Genomic DNA, 21,873 nt, shown 5'->3' on the forward strand with positions numbered 1-21,873 from the left:
GCAGAAAGGAAGATGGCCATCCAACCAATGACATCACCAGAAAGAACGAATGCTTGGAAACGAATGTGTCCAGTGGCGTGTAGGGCTTACACATAGAAAATCATAATACACTGAAGAAAGAATTAAAGAAAAGCTGACTGGACAATCAAAGGAAGTCCGACTAAGGCCTGACTCAATGGGGAGGCAGCTTACAGCCCTGGGCTGGATTTAATGGTGAGAAGGAGGCAACACTTAGGGAAGCTCCGTGCTTCCCCGGGACAGTCCCAACATCCCTTCCTGCGGACACAGGAAAAGGATTTTAAGATTCACCTGGGAAGTCAGGGGACTTTGAACAGTCAAAAGAATCCAGAAGAGGAAGAAACCTGGAGGGCTCACACTTCCCAACTTCAGCTTATCACGAGGTTCCCGTGGCCATGGCAATGTGGGGGCTGGTGTGAGGACAGACACACAGACAATGGGAAGGATGGGGGGCTCAGAACTGCAGCCGCACACCACGGCCACTGCTTCCAATAGGGTTGATGGTGCTTTTCCACGAAGCAACCAATCTGGGTCCCACATTCAAAATCAACTCAGCAAATGGTCCCAGCCCCTCAATGTAAGACTCTCAGGAGAAAACACTAGAGTAAATCTTCATGATCTTGGATCAGACAGTGGTTTTGTCAAAGGGGAAAAAATAGATAAATTAGATTTCATTAAGATTAAAGATTGTCGTGTGTCCCAAGACACTGAGGAGAAAGTAAAAAGATAACAAATATCAGGGGAAGATATTTGCATATCTTTTATCTGATAAGGGTCTGGCTTCAGAGTATATAAAGAGTTCTTACAAATTAACAATAAAAAAGAAGTTCAATTCAATTAAAAATAAGCCAGGGCTCTGAGTAGCCATTTCTCTCAGGAAAACACACAGTGGTCCTAAACACGTGTGGATTTGCTCCCCACATACTTCCCGTGTTTAGTGGTCCTAAACACGTGTGGGCTTGCTGCTCACCGTCATCTGGTAGTCATTCTCATGTAAATCATGGACTAGCGCTTTATGCCCATCAGATGACAACAATCAAAGAGGCAGATAAATGGCGAACAGAGGCAACAAAATGGAGAAACGAGAGCCCCATCTAGTGCCAGCAGACACGCAAAATACTGTGGAAACTGGTCAGTTCTTAGAAATACAAACTTAAAGTTACAAAAGTATCCAGAAACTCTATCCCTAGGTACGTATGAAAGAGAACTGAAGACACAGGCACACCGGAAACGCCCATGCAGACAGTGATGATGCCCGCGCCAGTCACCAGTCTATCAACTGATGACGGAGCCAGAACAAAGCCAGGCAGAAGGAGCCACGCTCACATGGTTTCATCTGTACCAGTTGACCCCCCTAGGCACTCCATAGAGCAGGAAGCAGACTGGAGCTTGTCCAGGCTGGGGAGAATGGAGAGAGAGAGACAGGAGCTGGGACAAGGAGCAGGGCTTCTCCTTGGGTGATGAGGGTTTCTAGAATCAGTGATGATGGCGGCCTCCAGAAGGTACTGCGACCCTCAAAGTGTGCTCTTAAGAATGTGAATTCTGGGGAGCTGGAGAGATGGCTCAGTGGTTAAGAGCACCCGACTGCTCTTTCAGAGGTCATGAGTTCAATTCCCAGCAACCACATGGTGGCTCACGACCATCTGTAAAGAGATCCGATGCCCTCTTCTGGTGTATCTGAAGACAGCTACAGTGTACTTATATATAATAAATAAATAAATCTTTAAAAAAAAAAAAACTAAAAAAAAAAAAAAAGAATGTGAATTCTGGGGGCTGGGGATTTAGCTCAGTGGTAGAGCGCTTACCTAGGAAGCGCAAGGCCCTGGGTTCGGTCCCCAGCTTCGAAAAAAAGAACAAAACAAAACAAAACAAAACAAAACAAAAAAGAATGTGAATTCTGACATCTCAACTGTATTTCAAAAGCTCAGAATCAAAACCCTAACCTGTGTCTGTTAGGTTGAGAGTGGCCTAGAAGGAGCAGTGGGGCTGGAGCCTGGGGAACCGTGGCCACCTTCATGGCTGTGAATGGATCTGTAGCAACCTCAAGGCCAGTGTGGTAACACCTGCTCCTCACCTGTGGTGCTACCGAGAGCTGGTGCAGTCTGCAGGAGATGTGGCCCAGTGGAAGGGAATTAGGGCTCTAAGGGGGACATGAAGATCCAAGCCCCTGCCTTTCATGCTTTCCAAATCCTGGCTGCCAAGAGGTAAGCAGCCCTCTTCCACATGCTTCTGTCGTGGTGCACAAGCTTTCACGAGCTCCAAACAAGGCCACGTGAGTGGACACACTCTGCAACTCTAGGCCCCATTCTTCCTTGGTTTTAAGTCAATTATCTCAGGTAGTGTGTGTGTGTGTGTGTGTGTGTGTGTGTGTGTGTGTGTGTGTGTGTGTATGTGTGTGTCTGTATGTGTATGTGTGTGTGTATTTGTGTATGGTGTGTGTGAGTGTGTGTGTATGTGTATGTGTGTGTGTGTGTGTGTGTGTGTGTGTGTGTGGTGTATATGCAGCTACAAAGACGTGTACACACACTTGCCCATGGAGGCCGAAGGCTAACCTCAGCTGTCATTATTCAGGGAGCTCATCAATTACCCTAGACTATATGTCAGGGAGCCACAGGGCTCTGCTTGACTCCGCCTTTCTAGCGTGGGGTTATGGCGAGCATCACACACGGCTTGCCTTTGGGTTCGAGGGATTTACCTTAGGTCCTTATTCATGCACAGCAAGCACTTTACTGTCCAAGCTATCTCCACAGCCCAGGTCAGGTGTCCTTCAAGGTGATGTGACTGACACAATCACCTTCCAGGCAGGGCTTGAGTGGCAGAGTCTCTGCTTGACATACCGTGAGCCCATCATGTGCTAACGGCTCTGTCCTACAGTGCTCCCTACTCTAAGGTGTCAGGCAATGAGTGATCATCATGATCTGGACAGCAGTGGAGACAGAACTGACTGGACGGGAGGGGATTCGGCAAGCCTAGAACAGACTGTCTCAGAGGCTGTCCTGTGGAGCTTCTTATAAGACTGCCCCGAGGCTTCCTTAACTTGATGTTTATTGAGTGTGCACCAGGCGGCAGGTACTTTCTCAGACCCTGAAGATATGACGGAGAATGCAAACCAGTCCTACCTCATGCTCTGCTCTTGTGGGCTTACATCCTAGTGGCAGGGACATTATTTGTGACAGCAACAAAAAGCTGGATGGGGGCACTGTCACAGTCGTTATGGCTGGCCAGCATTTCCTGTTGCATTCTGGGTACCATAGGCCCTCTCTTCCCTGCCACACTGGATTCAGGTGTGGACACAGGCACGTTGTGGAGAATGAAGAAACGAGTGGTAGTAACAGGAGGTGTATGGACAGGAGCTTTAAAATCCAGTGCACGGAACTGGCCAAAGACTCTTTTCCTCTGCTACAACAAAAAGCCCCAGAGGTGTGTTGCCAGTTGTGTCTCAGAGAGAGGACATCATGGGGGAAAGCCACACTTGATTCTCGATGGCTTGGTCGTGGTGTCTGTTTGCAGAAGTGAAACCCTAACTAAGACACCCAGAGCACCATGACTAATACCTGTTATCATTCTTTTTGTGTGCCCCTCGAGGGATATTAACCCGCACCCACTCCTGGGTAGTACTTTGGAGTATTAAGCCTAAGGTTTAGTACTGTAACCCAAATGTAAAGCCAAGATTCTGCAGGCTGTCAAGAGGGAGCTGTTCTACAGTATCCCTGTATGCGTTCCCTTATAGATCCTGCCATAGGATGCCAGCGAATCCTGGAACTCTGATGAAGCTCTGAGTCCTAGTTTCTGTGACTTAACCTGGCATTTACACCTTGCTTCTTCTCTCAAAAGGCTGGAAGCAATACACAGTGCCCTTCCAAACACAACGGAATATTTAAAAGTAAAGGTCAGACAGAGGGTAGGATAATCTTTCAGGAACCCCAGGTAAGATGGTGACTGCCCTTAAACATTGGATTAGACTCTGACTTGATGGCACCCGAGGCTAAACATGTGCACACACGAGCACACACATCCATATATGCACGAATAAACATGATGATAATGATGATGGTGATGATGGTGGTGGTAATGATTATGATGATGATGATGATTTAAAAACTAAACTGACTCTTCACTAAAACCTCCTGATCTCAGGAAGGAAGCAGAGACAAGTTGAAGCTCACGGGTGAGCATGGCCCATTCCTGGCACTGCACTCCTTTGATCTCCCGTGGAACCTTATCTCGGGGGCATGGGTCAGCAACAGACTAACATCCTTTCAAGAGAAGCTGATTCGTCCTTCTATTGGCAATGCTGGCCCCAGCAGTGGGCTCTTGACAAAAGGTGAGGGTGACATTAAGTTAAATTGCAACTTGGCAGAGAGGGGTTTTTTTGAGACTCTGGCTTAATGGGTCCAGACAGATGGTTTGAATTTGGACATATGGGGCATAGGGAGAGGGTTCCAGGCGGAGGGAGTGATTTATTCGATAAATATTTACCAAGAGCCTGCTTTGAGCCAGGCCCTGATGGTGGGTGCTGGGGACACGCAGATGGCCTTGGACTCTGAGGAGGTCACAGACGAGGGGGACAGGTGCACAGACAATTACCAGTGCTGTGACCAGAATGGGGGAGGGCATAGGGTGAGGTGACTGAGATAGACCGAGGCATCCAAGGCTTCATATGTGCTCTGTGGTCCCTGGGAAAATCCTGCTAAACCACTTCTCACAGCTCAAGGTGGAACTTTGACGTAGGACAATGGCACTCTGGGGCAGGAAGGAGGGTCTGTGGTGTAGAGCAGACAGATAGAGGCACCTGGGAGAGAAGCAGAGGTAGGCTGGAGTAGCCCATCAAGCTTGAGGGGGTATGAAGGCCAACCTCCAGATTGCTGGAGGCCTCTGGCCTAGTTGAGGAATACAGACTTCAGTCTCTGACAGAGGCTGATGCGGTCAGAACTTCCCAAGGGGCAGCCGGCCCTGAGATGATTCAGCTAGGCAACCGGAGCCCCATGGACTGCCTGAACCGTGGACTGTCTCCTGGGACCCAGGCTTGGCTATTTATGATGACACTGTGTGACAGAGACCTGCCCTTCTTTCCAGGGCTAGTGGCTTCCGCAGTGACTCTCTGCCACCTGGGAAATGTGACCTTAGCCTCAAAAGCCTTGGGCCACTAGGCCAATTGTGAGCAGTCTAAGGAGATGCTGGCCTGCACTCTCCCCCCTTTGCCATGGTACTGTCTGCCTCATGGTGAGCACTCAGAGGCCTGTCAGCTTTGTGAAGGTTCCAGCCCTTCCCAGGATGCTCCTGCCAGACTATTCCTCCTCCACCCCCTGCCTTCACCCAGACAGCTGTAGAGGGAGGTAGAAGATAAGAGTTAAAATTCTTTAAAATTCCATGTGTTTGCCTCTTCCAATACCTGTTTCCATAGAAACATTACCGGTATAAGCCAAGTGCAGCTACCTCATTCCATCCAAATCTCTGTTTGCCTCTGTGAATACAGAATGGCGAGGCCACAAAATGCGGAGGGAACTTTGAAGCTCCCCCATGTGCCAAGCTGCCTTCCTCCTGATTATGCCAGAATGGCCAGAAAGCCACTGAGTCTAGGGGGCTCCTGAGATAGCCAGCGGCTGGGCGGCCAGTGGAGACGGCCTACCTGGGGGCATGGCCTACCACTTGAGCAAATGTGTGCTCCCCTCCTCCCCAGCTCCACAGGTGGCAGCAGCATGTGAGATACTCTTTCATTGCCACCTGCTCGGGAAGCAAACGGGGGAACGCTGGGTGGTGGCCTCTGGGCACTGTGACAGTCCCCCCCCCCCATGCTGTGACAGTGGCTCCAGGCACTGTGACATTGGCCCCCTGTGACTTGTCTGACCATTTACACTTAGCAACTTTGAGTGCTTCCCCTATATCTCTTCATATCAAAACTACTTTGTAAGATGGACACATCCCCCCTTGCCCCGTGCTGTGGACTGCGAAGGGAAAAAGAACCCTTAGTCAGGGCTGCAGCCACGTCTACATCATTAATAAAGCTGACCTGAGCTTCATGGTGAACTCATTACAAACGATTTTTCTCAAATGAAAAAGTAAACTCTGTGTGTGTGTATGTGTGTGTGCATGTGAGTGTAAGTGTGAGTACGTACGTGTGTGCGCGTGTGTGTGCATGTGTGTGCATGTATGTGTGCGTGTGGGTATATGTGTGTGTGTATTTGTGTGTATTTGCATGTGTGTGTGTGTGTGTGTGTGTGTGTGTGTGTGTGTGTGACACACAGTCACTTCTTGGTTCTCATCTTACTTGTCCTAAAAGTAGCACTTGGCATGGCTAAACAAAACTTTCTTCTTGAAGCATTTTCTCCCTTTGTTTTCCAAGAACTCGTGTGGTTTTCCCAAAGTGACAGCCTTCTCTGTATCTGAATCCACTGAACTCACGTGATTTTCTTCCCATCCACTTCAGGCATCTCCAGCCAGGCGGCCTTTGCTGCCTCGTGCCTACCTCCCTGAATCCTGAGCTTCACTGTGCTCCTGGATTCTTCCTCTGCCCCACCTCTACTCCTGTGCCCTGAATCGAGGCCTTCATAGAGAACCTTCGATGTCATCTGCTTGTTGACCTCTCTCACGTCCCTCCTGCACCCCACATCGTTCCCTGAAACCCAGAACTGTATAGTCAACAACACTCACTGTCATTACTAAAAGTGGCACTTAAAAAATGTTATTTTCCTTTCTGCCAAGAATCCAAATCATATTTTACAAGCGCTTTAAACATTCTTGGCAGGTTTATCAACACCTCTTGTATATGAGTTGCAGAAACAAGCAATCTTCCCATCTGTGTACAGGCAGAGGGAGACACAGTCGAGACGTCACAATCTTTCCATCCGTGATACAGTCAGAGGCTTGGCTGAGACCTTACAAGGAGCCCAGAGCATGGCCTGGGACAGCTGCTGGCCTGTGTCTCAGTCCTGAGATACCTTCCTTCCTCGTACTCTCTCTGAGTGGCACATTTTGACTGTGGACAGCTGTCCCTAGGCCCCTGGGCCCTTCTCTTCCAGTAGCCTCCTGCCTCTCTGATCACCATTCCCAGCCTTCTTCCTGGCACTCTAAGAAGAGCTTTCTTCTCTGTGTTCCCTTTCTCTCTGGGGCTCCATGCCTGTCCTCACAACTCCCAGACTTAGTGTGCCGACCTTCCACCTGTCCCCTTACTGGAGAAACAACTGTCATGTGTGTAGTACCTCAAATCACATCTTCTGGGTTCCTTTGCCCAGAAGGAGATCCTCGGCACTCAAGCATTTGAAACAGATGAACAGAAATGAGACCTTCAGTTCTTTCTCAAGCCTTCTTGTTCGGCATCCTGGCTCAGAGACGTGGCTGCCACCTACCACCCAATCAGAAATCTGGACATGGCCTTGTTGCTGTTCTGTCCCCAGTCATTGGACTCAATCAATCATCACATCTGGTTTCATACGCTTCCTAAGACTATGCACTTCCTGGGTCCCCATTTACACCAGTCTGGTTCAAGTCACCTCCAATTCATGCCTGAATTGCTGCCGTTTTGAGCTTCCAGTCTTCACCTGTTCTCACCCTACAGCCATGGGAAACGTGACCACGTCACTCCTGAGATAGAATCTCCTTGATTTTGAATTTCAAACTCATCTGCTTAGCTCCTGGGGTCCCTCACAACCCGGGCTCTTGCCTATGTCATTGCTTGGCCTCCCATCATCCTAGGAGGCAGATTGAACTGCAACCAGTGAAGATGGCTCATAGGTTTCCTTTCAAAGTTATAAAGAAAAAAAACCCTCTATTTAATATATTTCAGTAGAAATCCTGGCCAATGAAATAAGTCAAGAAAAGAAAATAATAGAACACAGATTAAAAGGGGAAAGTGTATCATGGACAGCGAGCGCTGTTTTCTAGGTAGAGTGTCCTGGAGGACTGACACAAACTCTGTGCTAGTGAGCAGGTCTAGCCACTGTAGATGCCGTGTGTGTGTGTGTGTGTACACATATAATGTGTATGTGTATATATTCTTTACACACTATATATGAACACACCAGAATAGAATTAGCAACCAGCATAATGCAGTAGATAGAAACGTATCATTTACAACATCTGTATGAAGAACTCTAGAAAACTTCGGGGTAGCAGGTGGTGAAAGATACCCTAATTCCTAGTCAAGATAGGTCTAATCCTTGGGAGACCCTAAAAGGGACAGCAGGTGCATTCCCAGTCTCCCAGGATTTCAGGGCCTCCACAAGAACCCCTGTAGAGAGGTTTGAGACAGGTTAGTCACAGAGGACAACGCCACAAACCCCTCTTCCACAGGTCACATAGGCTCAAGACAGATTGGTCTTAGAGACAGGACCCTGAATATGTAGACGAGGTCTTCCCAAGCTCTCAGGCCAAACCAATAGGAAGTACCTGGTGTCAGACACTGACCCATCCAAAAAACTGTATTTAAGTGTTCAGAATTAAAGGAATTATTCCATCGTCTGAGAGCTTCTGTCATAAGAGCTGTAACACCACCACTTGGAGAAGAGATCACCAGAAGCTCCCCTGCACCCCTCCATGGCTAGTCAGTCTCCTGCTGGCTCAGACCGGCCTGGGCAACTGAAGCGTCAGCAGCACAAAGGAGGACTGGCAGCCGGAGCGGTGGAAGCTGTTCCTTCTCCCTACCTGAGTTTTCTCTCCCCTGACCTGAACCCATGCACCTAGCCCAGTGAGAGATCTCTGTGGAGAGGCCCCTGGAGCCAGAGCCTTACGGAAAACCAGTGGAAAAAGTTTGAAGACATTCTGAAGACATGAAGCGACCGTATTTCATATTCATGGTCAGGAAGACTGAATATCAGTTCACGTCAGTGCCTCCCAACTTCACCTGTGGATTTAGTGCTGTGTTCAACAAATACAAACACAGAGAGCTCCTTTGCAGATGTCAATAACCTGGCTTTAAAGTTTGGTATGTTGAGGTACAAGAACTAGGAGCTCTAATGCAATTCTGAGAATGTGAGCTTAGGCCTGGGCAGAAACCTGCCCGCAAATGCTTACAGATGCTTTAGCTCTCATTGCTCAAGTCTAGAGGTGACTAAGATGCCGGTCAGAGGCGGGGTGGACAGGATCTGTGGCGCAGCTGGATAGCAGAGTGCTCACCAACCGCAAATAGAAACCCAGCCATGAGCAAACACGGAGGGACCTCACATACACGTTACTCTGTAAAAAGCTGATGTGAGAAAGTTGCTGACTGGCTGGTTCCAGCAGTGTGGCCTTGTGGAGCGGGGAGGGTAAGAGAATGGAAGAGGGTTAAATGTGAGACTGTGCGGGGTGACTCGATGACTGTGCATGGGACGTCACATATGTGGCAGAGCCCATGGTGTCTGTCACCCGATTATACACCAGGGCTCCAGTGAGGAAGAGTCTTCCTCACACAAACACAAAGGTCAGGATGTCAGCCAGAGGACCACGTGCGGGGCCAGGAGGGTATGGGAAACACAGTACACAGTTTTAAGTTTCTGTAAACTTAAAGCTGACCTAAGCTACTGATTGACGTGCTAAGAATTCTAAAGCGATGCACAAAACAGATAAAAATATGTCTGAAAAAGATGAGGCGTGAGCTTGCTGGAACCTTCCACGGATGCACCTTTCCCAGTGACATCCTTTTACTACCACCCAGAGGCAACCACAACCTTGGATTTCAGATGAACAGCCTTCCCTTTATTTTACAATGGTGTCATCGCTTTGATGGAGCCTTAAAGAGTATTGCATAGCTTCCATCTCTGAACTTGAAGTATGTGAAAAAATGCTTTGAGTTTCTTCTATGCCTAGCTGTATGTACACGTGAGTGTGTGTGCATACATGCATGCGTGAGTGCCAGTGTGTTGCGCACGCATGTGTGTGTGCTTGTGTGTGCTTGTGTGTGCATGTATGAGTGTGTGTGTGCTTGTTTGTGTGTGTGCTTCTGTGTATGTGTGCTTGTGTGTGTATGAGCACATATGTGTGCTCATGAGAGTCATTCTCCATCTTTTTCAGTGAAGCAGAGTTTCCCATTAAACCTGCAGGTCACTAATTCAACTAGCCAGGTTGGTCAGCAGGCTCCAGGCACTCACGTCTCCATCCTACCAGCACTGGGTCTAAGATATATATACTACTACGCTTGACTTTTATATGGGTCCCAGGGATTTGAGTTCAAATCTTCATGCTTGTCAGACCGTTTTCCCCCAAGCCATTCCCCTAGCCCCGCTGTCTGCCTTTGCCCATCTGCACGTGTCTACTGCGGTTTAACTGCTCCGCGTGTTGCTCTCTCAGCTCTAGACTCTCTCAGCATCCACGTGAGAGTCGACCCTCTGCCCCCCTTCCCAAGGCACAATGGGTTTTCTCTGTATAATGGCTATCTTGAGGTGTCTTCATTGGGCTGTGGACCATGTGCATGTCAAGCTGTTTTCCGAGGTTGGACCGATGAGTCCAGCAACCTACTGTACACAGCCTCCCGCAGCTCCGTGCTTTCTGGCATCTGCTCAGCTGGATTGGCTGTCTCTTCCCCAGTGCACCTGCCTGAGCCCTTCCCACCTCCTCCATTGTCACATCTCCTCAGCTTTCCTCTAAGCAGCTTTGCCCAACCCTACAGGCCAGCTCTGCTCCCACCCAGGGCTCCTTAGGACCTTGAGCTTTCCTGCACACTGTTCAAAGGCGGAACTGCCACAAAGTTGTCTGTCTCCCTGCTGCTCTGATGGACCCTGAAAGCAGGGCCACAGCACAGTTACCAGGCCGTGCTAGAGTCCAGCTAACAGGGAGATGCCACAGACAATGATTCGTGTCAGTCTGGGGCACACAGGGAGGCCAGGGGCAGGATGGTGGGCACGGAAGCCAAATGCTCAGCCTTCTTTGAGGGGTGCTGTGTGCAGTCTTGAAAGGCAGCTGACAAGGACTTCAGATCCTTGTCCCTGTGGTAGCCTTTCCATTTGTGAGCAGAGACAGCTGGGCTGAACGCAGCCTACTCTGCTTGGAAAACAATCTGTATCCCTCCCTGGCTGCGTGGCTTTGGGCAAGTCACGGAACCTTTCTGTGCGTACTCTAGTTCTCTCACTGGCCAAGTAGAGAGAATAAAAGCTCACTTCTCAGAGTGCTGTTGCAGGCTTTAAACTAAGTGACTTCATATTTACAACACATTCAGAATGGTTCCCAGCATGTGACAGGAGTGACGTTAATATTTATTACATAAAAGTGAAGGCAATGGCAGTCAGGCCACTTTCTTTAGGACTGTGGGCTATTCTATTTTCTCAAGCCCGAAAGCAGTCTCTGAGGAAGAAGAGCTCCCAGGCCATCACTGTCACTCCCCAGCCTTGATCCTTTCTCTTCCCTCTTACCAACCTAAAGGGCAGTGCAGGTTGGCTTGTGAGTTTAACCCACTCCCCAGTAGCTTGCGTACTCTGGGGTCAAGGCTGTTGGTTTGAACTCCTGTGTCCCCATGGTGGATGTCCTTAGCGCTCAGTTGGGCAGTTCAGGGTTAGCTCTTCCTGTCCTGGGGGGCTAGAGTTGGCAGAGTTCTGAATGAGGAAGGTTCCGGAAGGCCGGGGAGGGAGGGCGGCACAGCTCTGTAATAAATGAACTTGGTGCTGAAGGTCAAGACATTTATTTGGCAGAGAAGATTCCAGGAGCAGGCAGAATGAGGCTTCCAGTATCCTGGTGGTTTTAGAGAGCCCAGAGCAAACTGAGGTGGTGTGGCTGCAGAGGAAGGGGAAAGGGACAGACTACAAAGACCTTTAATCAATTCCCTTCAGCCCCGAGTTCATTCCTGGCTGACCTAAAAATTTGCCCTTTCAGTGAGATTTTAGTCACCCCCATAGCCTGGATGCTCCGTTTTATTACCACAGAGCACTGTACCTGGCAGGGAGTCAGTGAGAATCTCTGGACAGCTTAGTATCTTTCAGTGGGAAACTGTAGAGACCCTGCTGTGGGTTGACATATCAAAGGGCTCTGCTACGTGACAACAGACAACACAGGGCAAGCCTCCCCCCCCCAAAAAAAAAACCAGGAAAAAGAGGAATGTCCCAGAAAGGGGTGTGAGAGAAGTCTCAGCAGGCACTGGGGGTGGGGCAGGGATGAGGTGTTGGGGGGAGCAGAGTAAGCCTGGACTTTGCCGAGGCCAAGCTGGATGGCCCTGGGTAGCATCTTCTCCCTTCCAGCTGTGCTGGTGGCTTTGGAGCAGTAACCTGGCAGGTCTGGGATACAATGGAGCCATTGACAGCAACCGTGCTCAGGACAGACAGGAGGCCAGAAAGACCCCAACAGGTAAACCATCAGCTAACAGGGCAGGCAGCTTGAGAAAGTTTTATTTGGATGCTCCTGGGGACACACTTCCCACGTCCAGAGTCTGCGGTTCCGGCTGACTCCCGGCCGAGCCTTAGCCCCACTCTATAAGGGAACAATGCAGCCATAGGTCTCCGGACACCCTGGGCCTGGTCTTCAGTGGCCCTCCCTGGTGGGGCCCCTCCATCTTACTTTCTTTGCGCTCTTGCCCTGCTTCTTGGCCCTCTCCCCGCTGTCTTCCATGGCCTGAGTGTGTGGGATGGGGTAGACATGTTCTGTCCCCTCCCACTTCACAGACAAGTGGCCAGTGATCAAAGCCCTAAGGCAACTGCAAAGAACTATCCTGGTGCTCCGGGGACAGAGGGTAGGTGGTGGTACAACCACTCACCTGCTAGGGTACAGACTGCTGGGTTAAGTTAAGCACGGCTCAGACTTTTCCAGAATCATAGTGAAGATTAGGTAACTCATGGCACCAGCTATGATCATCATCACATTGTCCAGGCACAACTCTTTCTGAATGATTGGTCCTGAGGGGTGGGTGAGGAAACCCCTAGGGCACTGACCATGTTCTTTTGTCAACTGTGCCCGTCGGGCAGCAACCAGATGTGTCTCGATAAACGACTGGAAGAACCTGTCTGATGGCATGACTTGGTGGCTGTCCCTTTGACCCGAGAGCACAACTGGTATTGCCACCCCTGCTGCCATTTCTGTCCTTCCTGTGTCTTCCCAGGGGTGCATGCAGAAGGATGAGATCTCGGTCTCTTGCCTAAATGACGTTCTGATTGCACAATTCCTCACTGGGCTGAATAAAGCCCCAGTCTGTCTCCACCTAAGTGTAGCCGGGCCTCTTATTTGCTTGAGTGACATAAACCTCTGTCCCCAGCTCATAGAGCCTTCACTTCTGTTTTAGTTTAAGAACACACATGGCATCCTGTGAATAAAGATTCCCCTCATAATGGAGCAAGGGGAGTGGCGACTCTCAGGGTCTTCTGGAATTTGCTATGCTGACATGACAGTAAATACTACCTGCCAGCTAGTACCCCACAAAGCCAAGCCCACTGTGTGAGGGGAGGGAGGGAGAGAGAGAGAGAGAGAGAGAGAGAGAGAGAGAGAGAGAGAGAGAGGGAGAGAGAGAAAGAGCGCAGAAGATACCAGGGGATTCAGGCTCCCTAAAATTGGGGTACCCCACAAAGTCCAGTGCAAGGATTTGTACAAGACAGTTAAAATCTACACGCACACAGAATGATACAGCGTCTCCATATATAGCCCGAGTTGGTCTTGACCTTGGATGCCCCTGCCTTCACTTCTGTTGTGTTGAGATTACAAACTTGGACCAGCGCGCCTGGATAACAATGTCTATGTTGCAGGACTTTTCTGCAAGGTTCTTTATCTTAACAACAAGTGCCCGGGACGGAATGTGTGGAAGGGAATCCATTGCTCATTGCCTTGAATGTTGTATAGTAAGTATGCCCTCCTAGTGTGTGTTCCCTGCTTCAAAGGTAGGACGAGTGGTGGTGTAATTTCTCACTCAGAGGAGCAGGCACATGGGTGCGTCCCTGGTTATGACAATATACTCCTTCCAGGAGTCCAACCTTCTCCCTCAACCTGCATTTATTAATATGACATTAAGTCATTCCATGGCACCTTCTAGTTGCCCTTCCTGAAATAACCAATACCTCCAATGGAAAGACGTGGGGTTAAGGAGGAAACGACTGGTGCAGAGTCAGCCGCCACCACGAAGATGTCCGGATGTCCCTGTGGTGCCGCCCGCCTCCCCCTGCCTTGGCCTCTCACCTCCATGCTGTACCTCTCCACTGTCCTCCGCAGGGGGTCCACAGCCTGCCAACAGATCAGGATGCACAGGTCGATGAGCAGCATGCCCCCCACAATCACAAGCAGCTTCTGGTCTTTGATGATCTGCAGAGGGAAAGAGCAAAGGGGGGCAGACATGAGAGATCGGTCAGGCAGGGGGAGCCCGCTCACTTCTTTACTTGGCTTCTCTGAGCATGGTCCGGCCAGCACCTAAGCACACTTGCACTTGTTGAAATGCCACCACGTTTAGTCTCCGCTCAGTGGTGGTCTTCACCTTCCAGGTCTTCGGTGTGAAACATCAATCTTTGCTGTCTGATGACTACCCTCCCCCTTCTCCTCCTTCCTTTCTCCCGTGCTCCCTCCGTTCTCCCTTCCTTCTCCTCCAGGCATGCTCTCCTATGTCCTAAGCTGGCTTCCACCTCCCTATGTGGCCAGGAGTGAGACTGAACTTCTGATCCTCCTGCCTGCGCTCCACTTACATCTGCTAACAGGGAGGGGCCTGGGGACAAACCTTGGCAGCGACAAGCCTCACCTGTATCTTACTTACTGTAGTTGAGTTACCCCACCCCCAGCCACCACATAAATGAAAGCTAACACAATGAAATCCACCTGGAAAAGCCTGATGGAAAAATAAACAAATCTGAGATAGAAGCTCACGGAACATCGCCAGCCCTGCCTGCTAAAGAGTAAGGCCATTTTTAGAGGAAGAAAGAGTAACTCAGGGGGCTTCACTGCTCAATACAAACCAACCAACAAAGGAACAGCATACGCTGCTGATCAAATCCATAAGAACGGCTTCTCCTGGGTATGGAAACTAGGCCCCCACTCCCAAAATCGAGCTTTTGAGAAGCATCTGGTGACAACTGAGGTTTTGTGCGAACATTATTAACCTTTGCCTCTTGGGGAGCCATGCAACTCCCTACCACTGAGCCTGGTGCTCAGGACAGGTAAGAAGGGCATCTTGCTCTCCGTGCTGGAAGTAGGGGTGCATACATGCGGGGCATTTGCCTTCCAGAGTGCTCCCGACTTTCCTACTGGTGTGAGCCCAAGCAGATTCCCAGGATTCCATGCCTCTGGCATGCCTTGTGTGAGCTCAGCTGACCCTAGAAGACCAAAGACCCCTCTGATTTGTGCAGTAGAGCAAACCCTTTCCTCCAAAGGCTCAGGGAAGAAGTTGGGGAAGGCACTGGACAGTGGGTCCTGTATGGATGATGGCTCCCTCTTTTGCTGCTTGTGTAGTGACAGCCAGAGGGACAGAGAGTGGGGGAGGAGGCTCATGTTTCATTCTCTGAGGGGGGCATAACGGAATGAACAAAGACCTTCTTCTAACCTGAGGTGTTGCCAAAGGCTTAACTTAGCTTCAGTTTCCTCCTTGATAAAGGGGGTCCATGGATCCCCCAAGTGACATAGTTGGTATTAGAGTCAAGCGAGATGAAGTTTGGAAAGCATCCAGTGTGGGATCAAGGAATGGAACCTGGCTACCCTTATGCAGGGTTTGAGCGTTGGTGATGGTGTTTGTGTTTAGGACAGTGACACCTAGGGGGCAAAGTATGATATTACAGCTCGGTTCTATTGGCTCTACCAGTCCACGATGGGAAGGTCATGAGAATACAAGAAGAGAACATTTATAATTTCTTTTTGAATGCTAACATGTAGCCAGTCTCTGTCTTAGGCACAGGGAATGCAGCAGTGAACAGAGAATTCCACCATGGGGGAGCACTCATTAGAGTAGGGAGGACTACTAGTGAGAGATTGAGCAGACATCACAAAGTGTCAAAGAAAAGTGACTTAAAATGATTCAGAGGGACTGGAGAGATAGCTCAAGCAGTTAAGAGCACTGGCTGCTCTTCCAGAGGTCCTGAGTTCAATTCCCAGCCACCACATGGTGGCTCACAACCATCCCTAATGGGATTCGATGCCCTCTTCTGGTGTGTCTGAAGACAGCTCATAATAAACAAACAAACGAATCCATTCTGGCTACATGCTGAGCCCCCAGAAGACCTCTCAGTGCTCACCTACCTGACTTCTCTCTTCCTTCTTCTTTAGATTTCTCTCAGAAGCTGCCCCAACTCTCTGGCTTCTGCCAACACTCATGACATCACCTGCTGCCTTGTCTTACATAGTGACTCACAGCGCCACATTCTTTCTGAATGACATCAGGGCACCAGCCATGACCAAGCATTTGGCTCTGGAATCATGTCTAAGTCTGACACGGACTAACTATTTGTGATCTTGGATGTGTCCCCTGTCCCTCTGAACTGCTTTCCTCATCTATGACATGGGGTAATAAGCTTGCAGGTCACGATAGATGTGTGGAGTCTGGTTCACAGTGACTGCTGCCCGGTAGAGGCAGAAGCCAGCTCTCTTTTGAAATGTCATTTCTCAGGGTTGGGGATTTGGCTCAGTGGTAGAGCGCTTACCTAGGAAGCGCAAGGTCCTGGGTTCGGTCCCCAGCCCCAGAAAAAAAAAATTGAAATGTCACTTCTCACTGCTGTCCTGTGCAGGAGCTAGAAAACCCTGCAGTTCGCTTACCACTTGTTTCTGTGAGTAAATGTTTTACAGAATTTAATCACACCTATCCGAGTGTACATCTGTTCCCGGCTGATTTCATTTATCAAGCAGAGAAGAGTCCCTACAAATAAGACTGCAGGGCCCACAACATCGAAGCATTTACCACCTGGTTCTTTACAAAAGAAACTTGGCTGACCACTGGTTTAACAAAACAATACAAAGAAAAAACCCTTCAAATTTAAATTTTTTGAGATAAAGTCTTGTTCTGTAGCTCAGAATGGTCTTGAACTTGAGATTCTACAAACCCAGCCACTCAGAAGCTGGCACCTATGTGCCACAGCAGCCTTGACTTAGAGTTTTGAGTGGTCCTGACTGATCTAGTAGGGTTGGCTCTTTACTCCAAAGTGCCCCCTTCCAGGAAGAACAGTATGGAGGGGACCCTGGGTTTCCTCACACCGCGCTTCTACCCTGCTGTCTCTCACAGCTGAACTGTCCAGACAGCTGTTCAAAGCCCTTGCTGGCCCTGCTCTCTCTCGAGAAACAGGTGAGGTCTGCAGAGTGACCTTAGATGCTTTGATGTTCCTGTTATTTTGTTGGAGACAGAGCTAAGATCTCTTCATCCTCAGAAAACATCTGCCCCAGAGCAGAGGATCCTTTCCCTGAGTGACTGCTCTCTCCACACTTCAGTTTGCTCAGTGAGAGGCAAAAGGAAGGCGGTGATACATTGTAAGTCGATGTAAGACTTTCCCATTGGCCTTTAGAAAAATAGTAACATGCTATAAAAACATGAAGTTATTGTGTGTCGATGCTCTTTTAGATAAGCCTCTGTCCTGTGAGGTGACAGAAAGTATGAGGTCCCTGTATGCATGTTTGGGGAGGGCCCACCACCCTGGAGGGGTGGGGCAGGGGAGCTCAGAGAGAAAGGTGGGCATAGGAAGACTATAATGGAAAAGAATCAGGATTGCATTTTTATGTTTATGAAAATCTAGTGTCGCTAGAAGAAAAATTAAGGGTTCTTCAAAACAGAATCCAAACGCAACAGAAGCCTAATAAAACGAGCCAATTATACAAGACGAACTGTGTGATTCAATTTATGTGAGATTGCCCGGTGTCAGACTCAGAGAGAGGCGCAGTATAAGGTGGTCCCTGGCTACAGAAAGCAATGGGGGCTGGTGGTGAATGGGTGCGGGGTTTTGGCTTGCGTTTTGGAGGTGAATGATGGCGAGGGTTAAAACACCAAGCAAAGGTCCATGCATGCGTCTGGGGACAAGCACAGGGCCCTGGCTCTGTTGTGGAAAGAGTTAAGGATGACAGAGCACTGGTATGACATTCTCAGCGGGGTTGCTCTGGGTTTGTGACTCCTGGGGCAGGCAGACGGTCAGGTAGAGAGGGGAAACACTCCTCCCAGTGGTGGGTCAAACAGGCAGGGGGAGCCAGACCACAGGGAAGGCAGGCAGCATTGGCTTCCGTGAGTGGTTTTTTTTCCTTTCCCTCACAGGTTGGGTTTTTACAGGAGCAAGGTCTGTCTAGTTGAATTAGCTCTTTTGGTCTGCTTGTTTTTGAGACAATGTCTCACTCTTTAGCCTAGGTTACACTTGGACTCAATATGTGGCTTTATAGTCACATGGCAACGCCCCTGCCTCAGCACCCCGCTTGTTAGGATTACAGGCAGGAGCCACCACACCCTGAGTTTTACGGGCTTTTGGAATTGTGGCGACATTCGTGGAGTTGATCATTTTTAGCTGCTTTCAAGTGGACAGGTTGTTAATCTTGCTAATTTGCTGACTGGAGCCCCTGATGTCATCGGTCTCTTCCTCACGGGAAAGAAAAACTATCTTTCCTGTCCAGGAAGCTCGTCCCTTTCCTGTCTGTGACTCTTGACACCGTTGATGTCACATTCCCCACTGCTTTTCCCAAAGTTGTCCTCCAGGTCTCTGAGGACACAATTACTGCCTGCTCCTCCTTTATCTAATCCCGTCCTCCCAAGGGCCCCGTGTTTCAGCCATTGTTTCTGACATCAACACCATTTTTTAAAAAGTAGGGGAAAAAAAAGTAACAGAAAATGAAAAAAAAAAGGTCAAAGAAGCCCCTCCTTCGGGCTGAGCCGTCTTCATCCACCACAGGCTGCTCGATTTTCATTCTCAGTGGAGCACATCCTGTCTCGGGCCCTGGCTCTCAGCAGTACCATCAGGCGTGACCTGAGCTTGTGGTCCCTGGAGATGACACCCCATCCTCACCCCTCAGGGATGTGCACCCCTAACTCTGAGCTTTTCCCTGACGTGTTTTGTGGGCTGCTGTCAGTTGGTATGTTCTTGGTTGATCATGGTGGCCAGCTCTTGGCTGTGGGTGACAATGTGGCCAACCCACAGAGTAGCACATAGAATGAAAGCTGTGGTTCTTCCAAACCAGAATCGTGTTGCATTAGTGGTAGATCAGCTCGAAGCAGAGCTAGAGAAAAGGAGGGCCAGGGCAAGCATCCCTCGGCTCTAGGCAGGGCTGGTGTAAGCATGGCAGCCTGGGACCTATGCCAGCACTCTGCTTCCTTAGGGCTGTGCTAGGCCCAGGAGCCTGCATTGCTGAGCCTTTTGGGCAAGCATAGCTCAGGCTGGACAGCCCCAAGACAGGGCTTTTGCTCTGGCTGTAAATCAGCACAGTGGTTCTTCGTTTGTGCTGATAAATTTACAGATTCCACCAACCAAAGCAGGTCAGCAGTCAGCAGGCCCGTGGTGCCTGCATCTGTACTGAGAACACACAAACCATCTTCTCTCATGATGACTTATAACAATACAGTGTAAGCGGCTATTTAATGGCATTTGCATTGCATTATGTATTGTAAACAGTCTAGAGATGTTTTAAGGTGTATGAGAGGATGGGTTGGGTCATTGAAGAGGCTTGGTTGCTTTGGGTAGTGTGTGTGAGTGTGTGTGTGTGTGTGTGTGAGTGTGTGTGTGTCTGTGTGTGTGTGTGAGTGTGTGTGTGTGTGTGTGTGTGTGTCTGTGTCTGTGTCTGTGTGTGTGTGTGTGATTCTGAACCTGGTGCCCAGAGGAAACTGAGGGACAGCCGTATCAATGGGGGAAGGTCTGGAGACTACTGATGCTCAGCCATGGCCTCAGACCTTTGGTCTCCAGCAAACTGGGATGGATGACTTCTTAGTGGTCAGAATCTCCCACTGCACTAGAACCCATAGCTGGAACCAGAAAGGACTAGGGCAGTTAGGCCACTTCCATCTCATAGAGGGGACTGTCAAATATACTGTGGGGCAGAGGGATGGAGAAGCACAGGGAGGGGTGGCCGTGCTGTGTCCCTCTCTCTGAGAGCAGTCTGCACTTGTCTGAGGTAACCTGGTGTCTGGGATGGAGTAGGAGGAGCTGGACCCAGTCATGGCAGTTAGGATGGGGACTGCAGCCTGGAAAACAGCCCTGAATGGAGATGGGGCTCTGAGGATTAAGGTCCCAGGCAGGAGAGGGAGTGGCAACCTAGGAGATCATGTCTATTTAACTCTGCCTGCCGCCAAGCGCAATACAAAACGGCGGCAGGACTTAAAGGGCCAGTATGGAAATGCCTCCATGGTCAGATGCCATACCCAGGCTTGGTCAGCATCATGTCTACCCACAATGTGGGACAAACGCCCTCACCGCAGAGTCTCTGCCCTCTAATGCACTCTTTGAAAGCCCCTTCATTAAGCTGGGTCTCAGCCCTGCTGCCGTCCCCTCTTTCAAAGAGGTCCCTGTTATCCCTCAGTCACAGTTTGGATTTCCTAATGTCACTCTGGGTCCCCCCCCCCCAGCCTCTGCCTGCATCCCAATTATGTGGACCCCTAATCTTGGCCGTGCGAGCCTTTCAGTTTCTAGACCACCCACTTCCTTCTGCCACGGTCAGGTTCCGCACACGCTCTACCTTTGAGATAGGTACGCAGTCCCCGCCCTTTTTGCCTGGTAACTCCCACTCATCCCCAGGTCCTGGCCTAGGTGGTACTTCTTACAGGAAGCCATCCCCGAGCATCCTGTGCCCCAGAACAGCTTACATGCCCCTAAACAGCTCCATCTCTGTGGGCTGTAAAGGGTTGAGTCGCCAAGTTGCTCAGTACCCTAGCACACAGTAGGTGCGCAATGCCTGTTATATTCGGGAAAAGCCGAGTGAATAAGATGACCCGAAGCCGGGTCTCTAATTACCTTCTTCTTCATCTTCACATTTTTGAAGATGGCATGGACCCTCCAGGTCTTTGCAAACATGGCCCCAAAGGCAGTTGTGTAGCCCACGGTGAGAATCCAGGTCCGGACCTAGAAGGCAGGACAACACAGGGGAGTTAACGTCTCCCAGGTGACTGGCCATCCGGCAGGCAAGTGGAAGCTAGGTGCTGGGGACAGACGCTCTGCCGTGTGTATTTTTTGGAGTCAGATTCTGATCTCAGAGACAGCTAGTGCTACTTGTCACTCATTCACTGGGTCCCGGGCACTAGGTGCAGAGGACAATAAGTTTCAAATTCTGCCTCCAACAGACCCCACAGCTCAAAGCAGGCTGCCCACCCAGCAAGACACAGACATTTCTGCACTGTTGGGCGGTCTTTAGGAAGGTGGGAAACAGACACCCTCCCTTCTGGTCCCTCCCATTCCATTCCCTTCCTGTCCCTTGTGTGGGTGCTAATCTCATGCTTTGACTGACTTTGGGGCCCTGCTCAGGACTGAGGTCCGGCCTGGCTCTTACCTGCTCCCCACACCTCAGGTGTACCTTGGTTTACCAGCCCTGGCTGCTGACTGGTAGGAACAGCCAGTCTAAAGGAGCCCTGGGTTCCTGGCGATTGAGACAGGATGACCGCCATCTGATAGCTACCCTGGGGTCTCCAGGATGCCTGCTTTATGTATTGTAATGACAGTGATTACTCTCTTCACTGTCTGGCCTGGGTACCTCCAACACATGGGAGCCTTGGTCTCCAAGTACAGCTCCTATCACCCCGACCCCAAGTAATGCATTGTGCTTGTCCCCATCTTTCCAGCACTGTGGCTCACAGGTGTCCGGGTCTGATTGTGAGGACAGAAACAAGCTGAGAAAGTGGCATGGTCAACCCCTAAGCCAGGGAAGGCAGCAGCAGGCTAGCCCTTGTTGAGAGACACATGTGGCACGTGAGAGGTGACACAGCACAGGGAATGCTGCCTTCTATTTTCTTCCATTTACTCAAAAATCAGACGGGCAATGAATGACAGTGGGTTTTTTTTTTTAGTGGAGGGGAGGAGATGGCCACACTCTCACCCACATTATGGTGTAGTACTC

The 21,873-nt window shown here is 49.9% G+C and overlaps 1 protein-coding gene across 2 annotated transcripts in view; it reads right to left on the bottom strand.

Annotated features, from left to right (window-relative positions):
* The window catches only part of Gabbr2 (gamma-aminobutyric acid type B receptor subunit 2), a 341,159-nt gene that overhangs the window by 44,039 nt on the left and 275,247 nt on the right, over positions 1 to 21,873 (bottom strand). For both annotated transcript variants that reach the window (XM_087551353.1, NM_031802.2), the window contains 2 exon segments: positions 20,778 to 20,885; positions 14,077 to 14,199 (listed from right to left, as the gene is read on the bottom strand). In XM_087551353.1, coding sequence (XP_087407479.1) covers positions 14,077 to 14,199; positions 20,778 to 20,885 — 231 coding nt within the window.

The sequence above is a fragment of the Rattus norvegicus genome, chromosome 5 (genome assembly GCF_021556685.1).
Source record: "Rattus norvegicus strain SHRSP/BbbUtx chromosome 5, alternate assembly SHRSP_T2T, whole genome shotgun sequence".
NCBI lineage: Eukaryota > Metazoa > Chordata > Mammalia > Rodentia > Muridae > Rattus > Rattus norvegicus.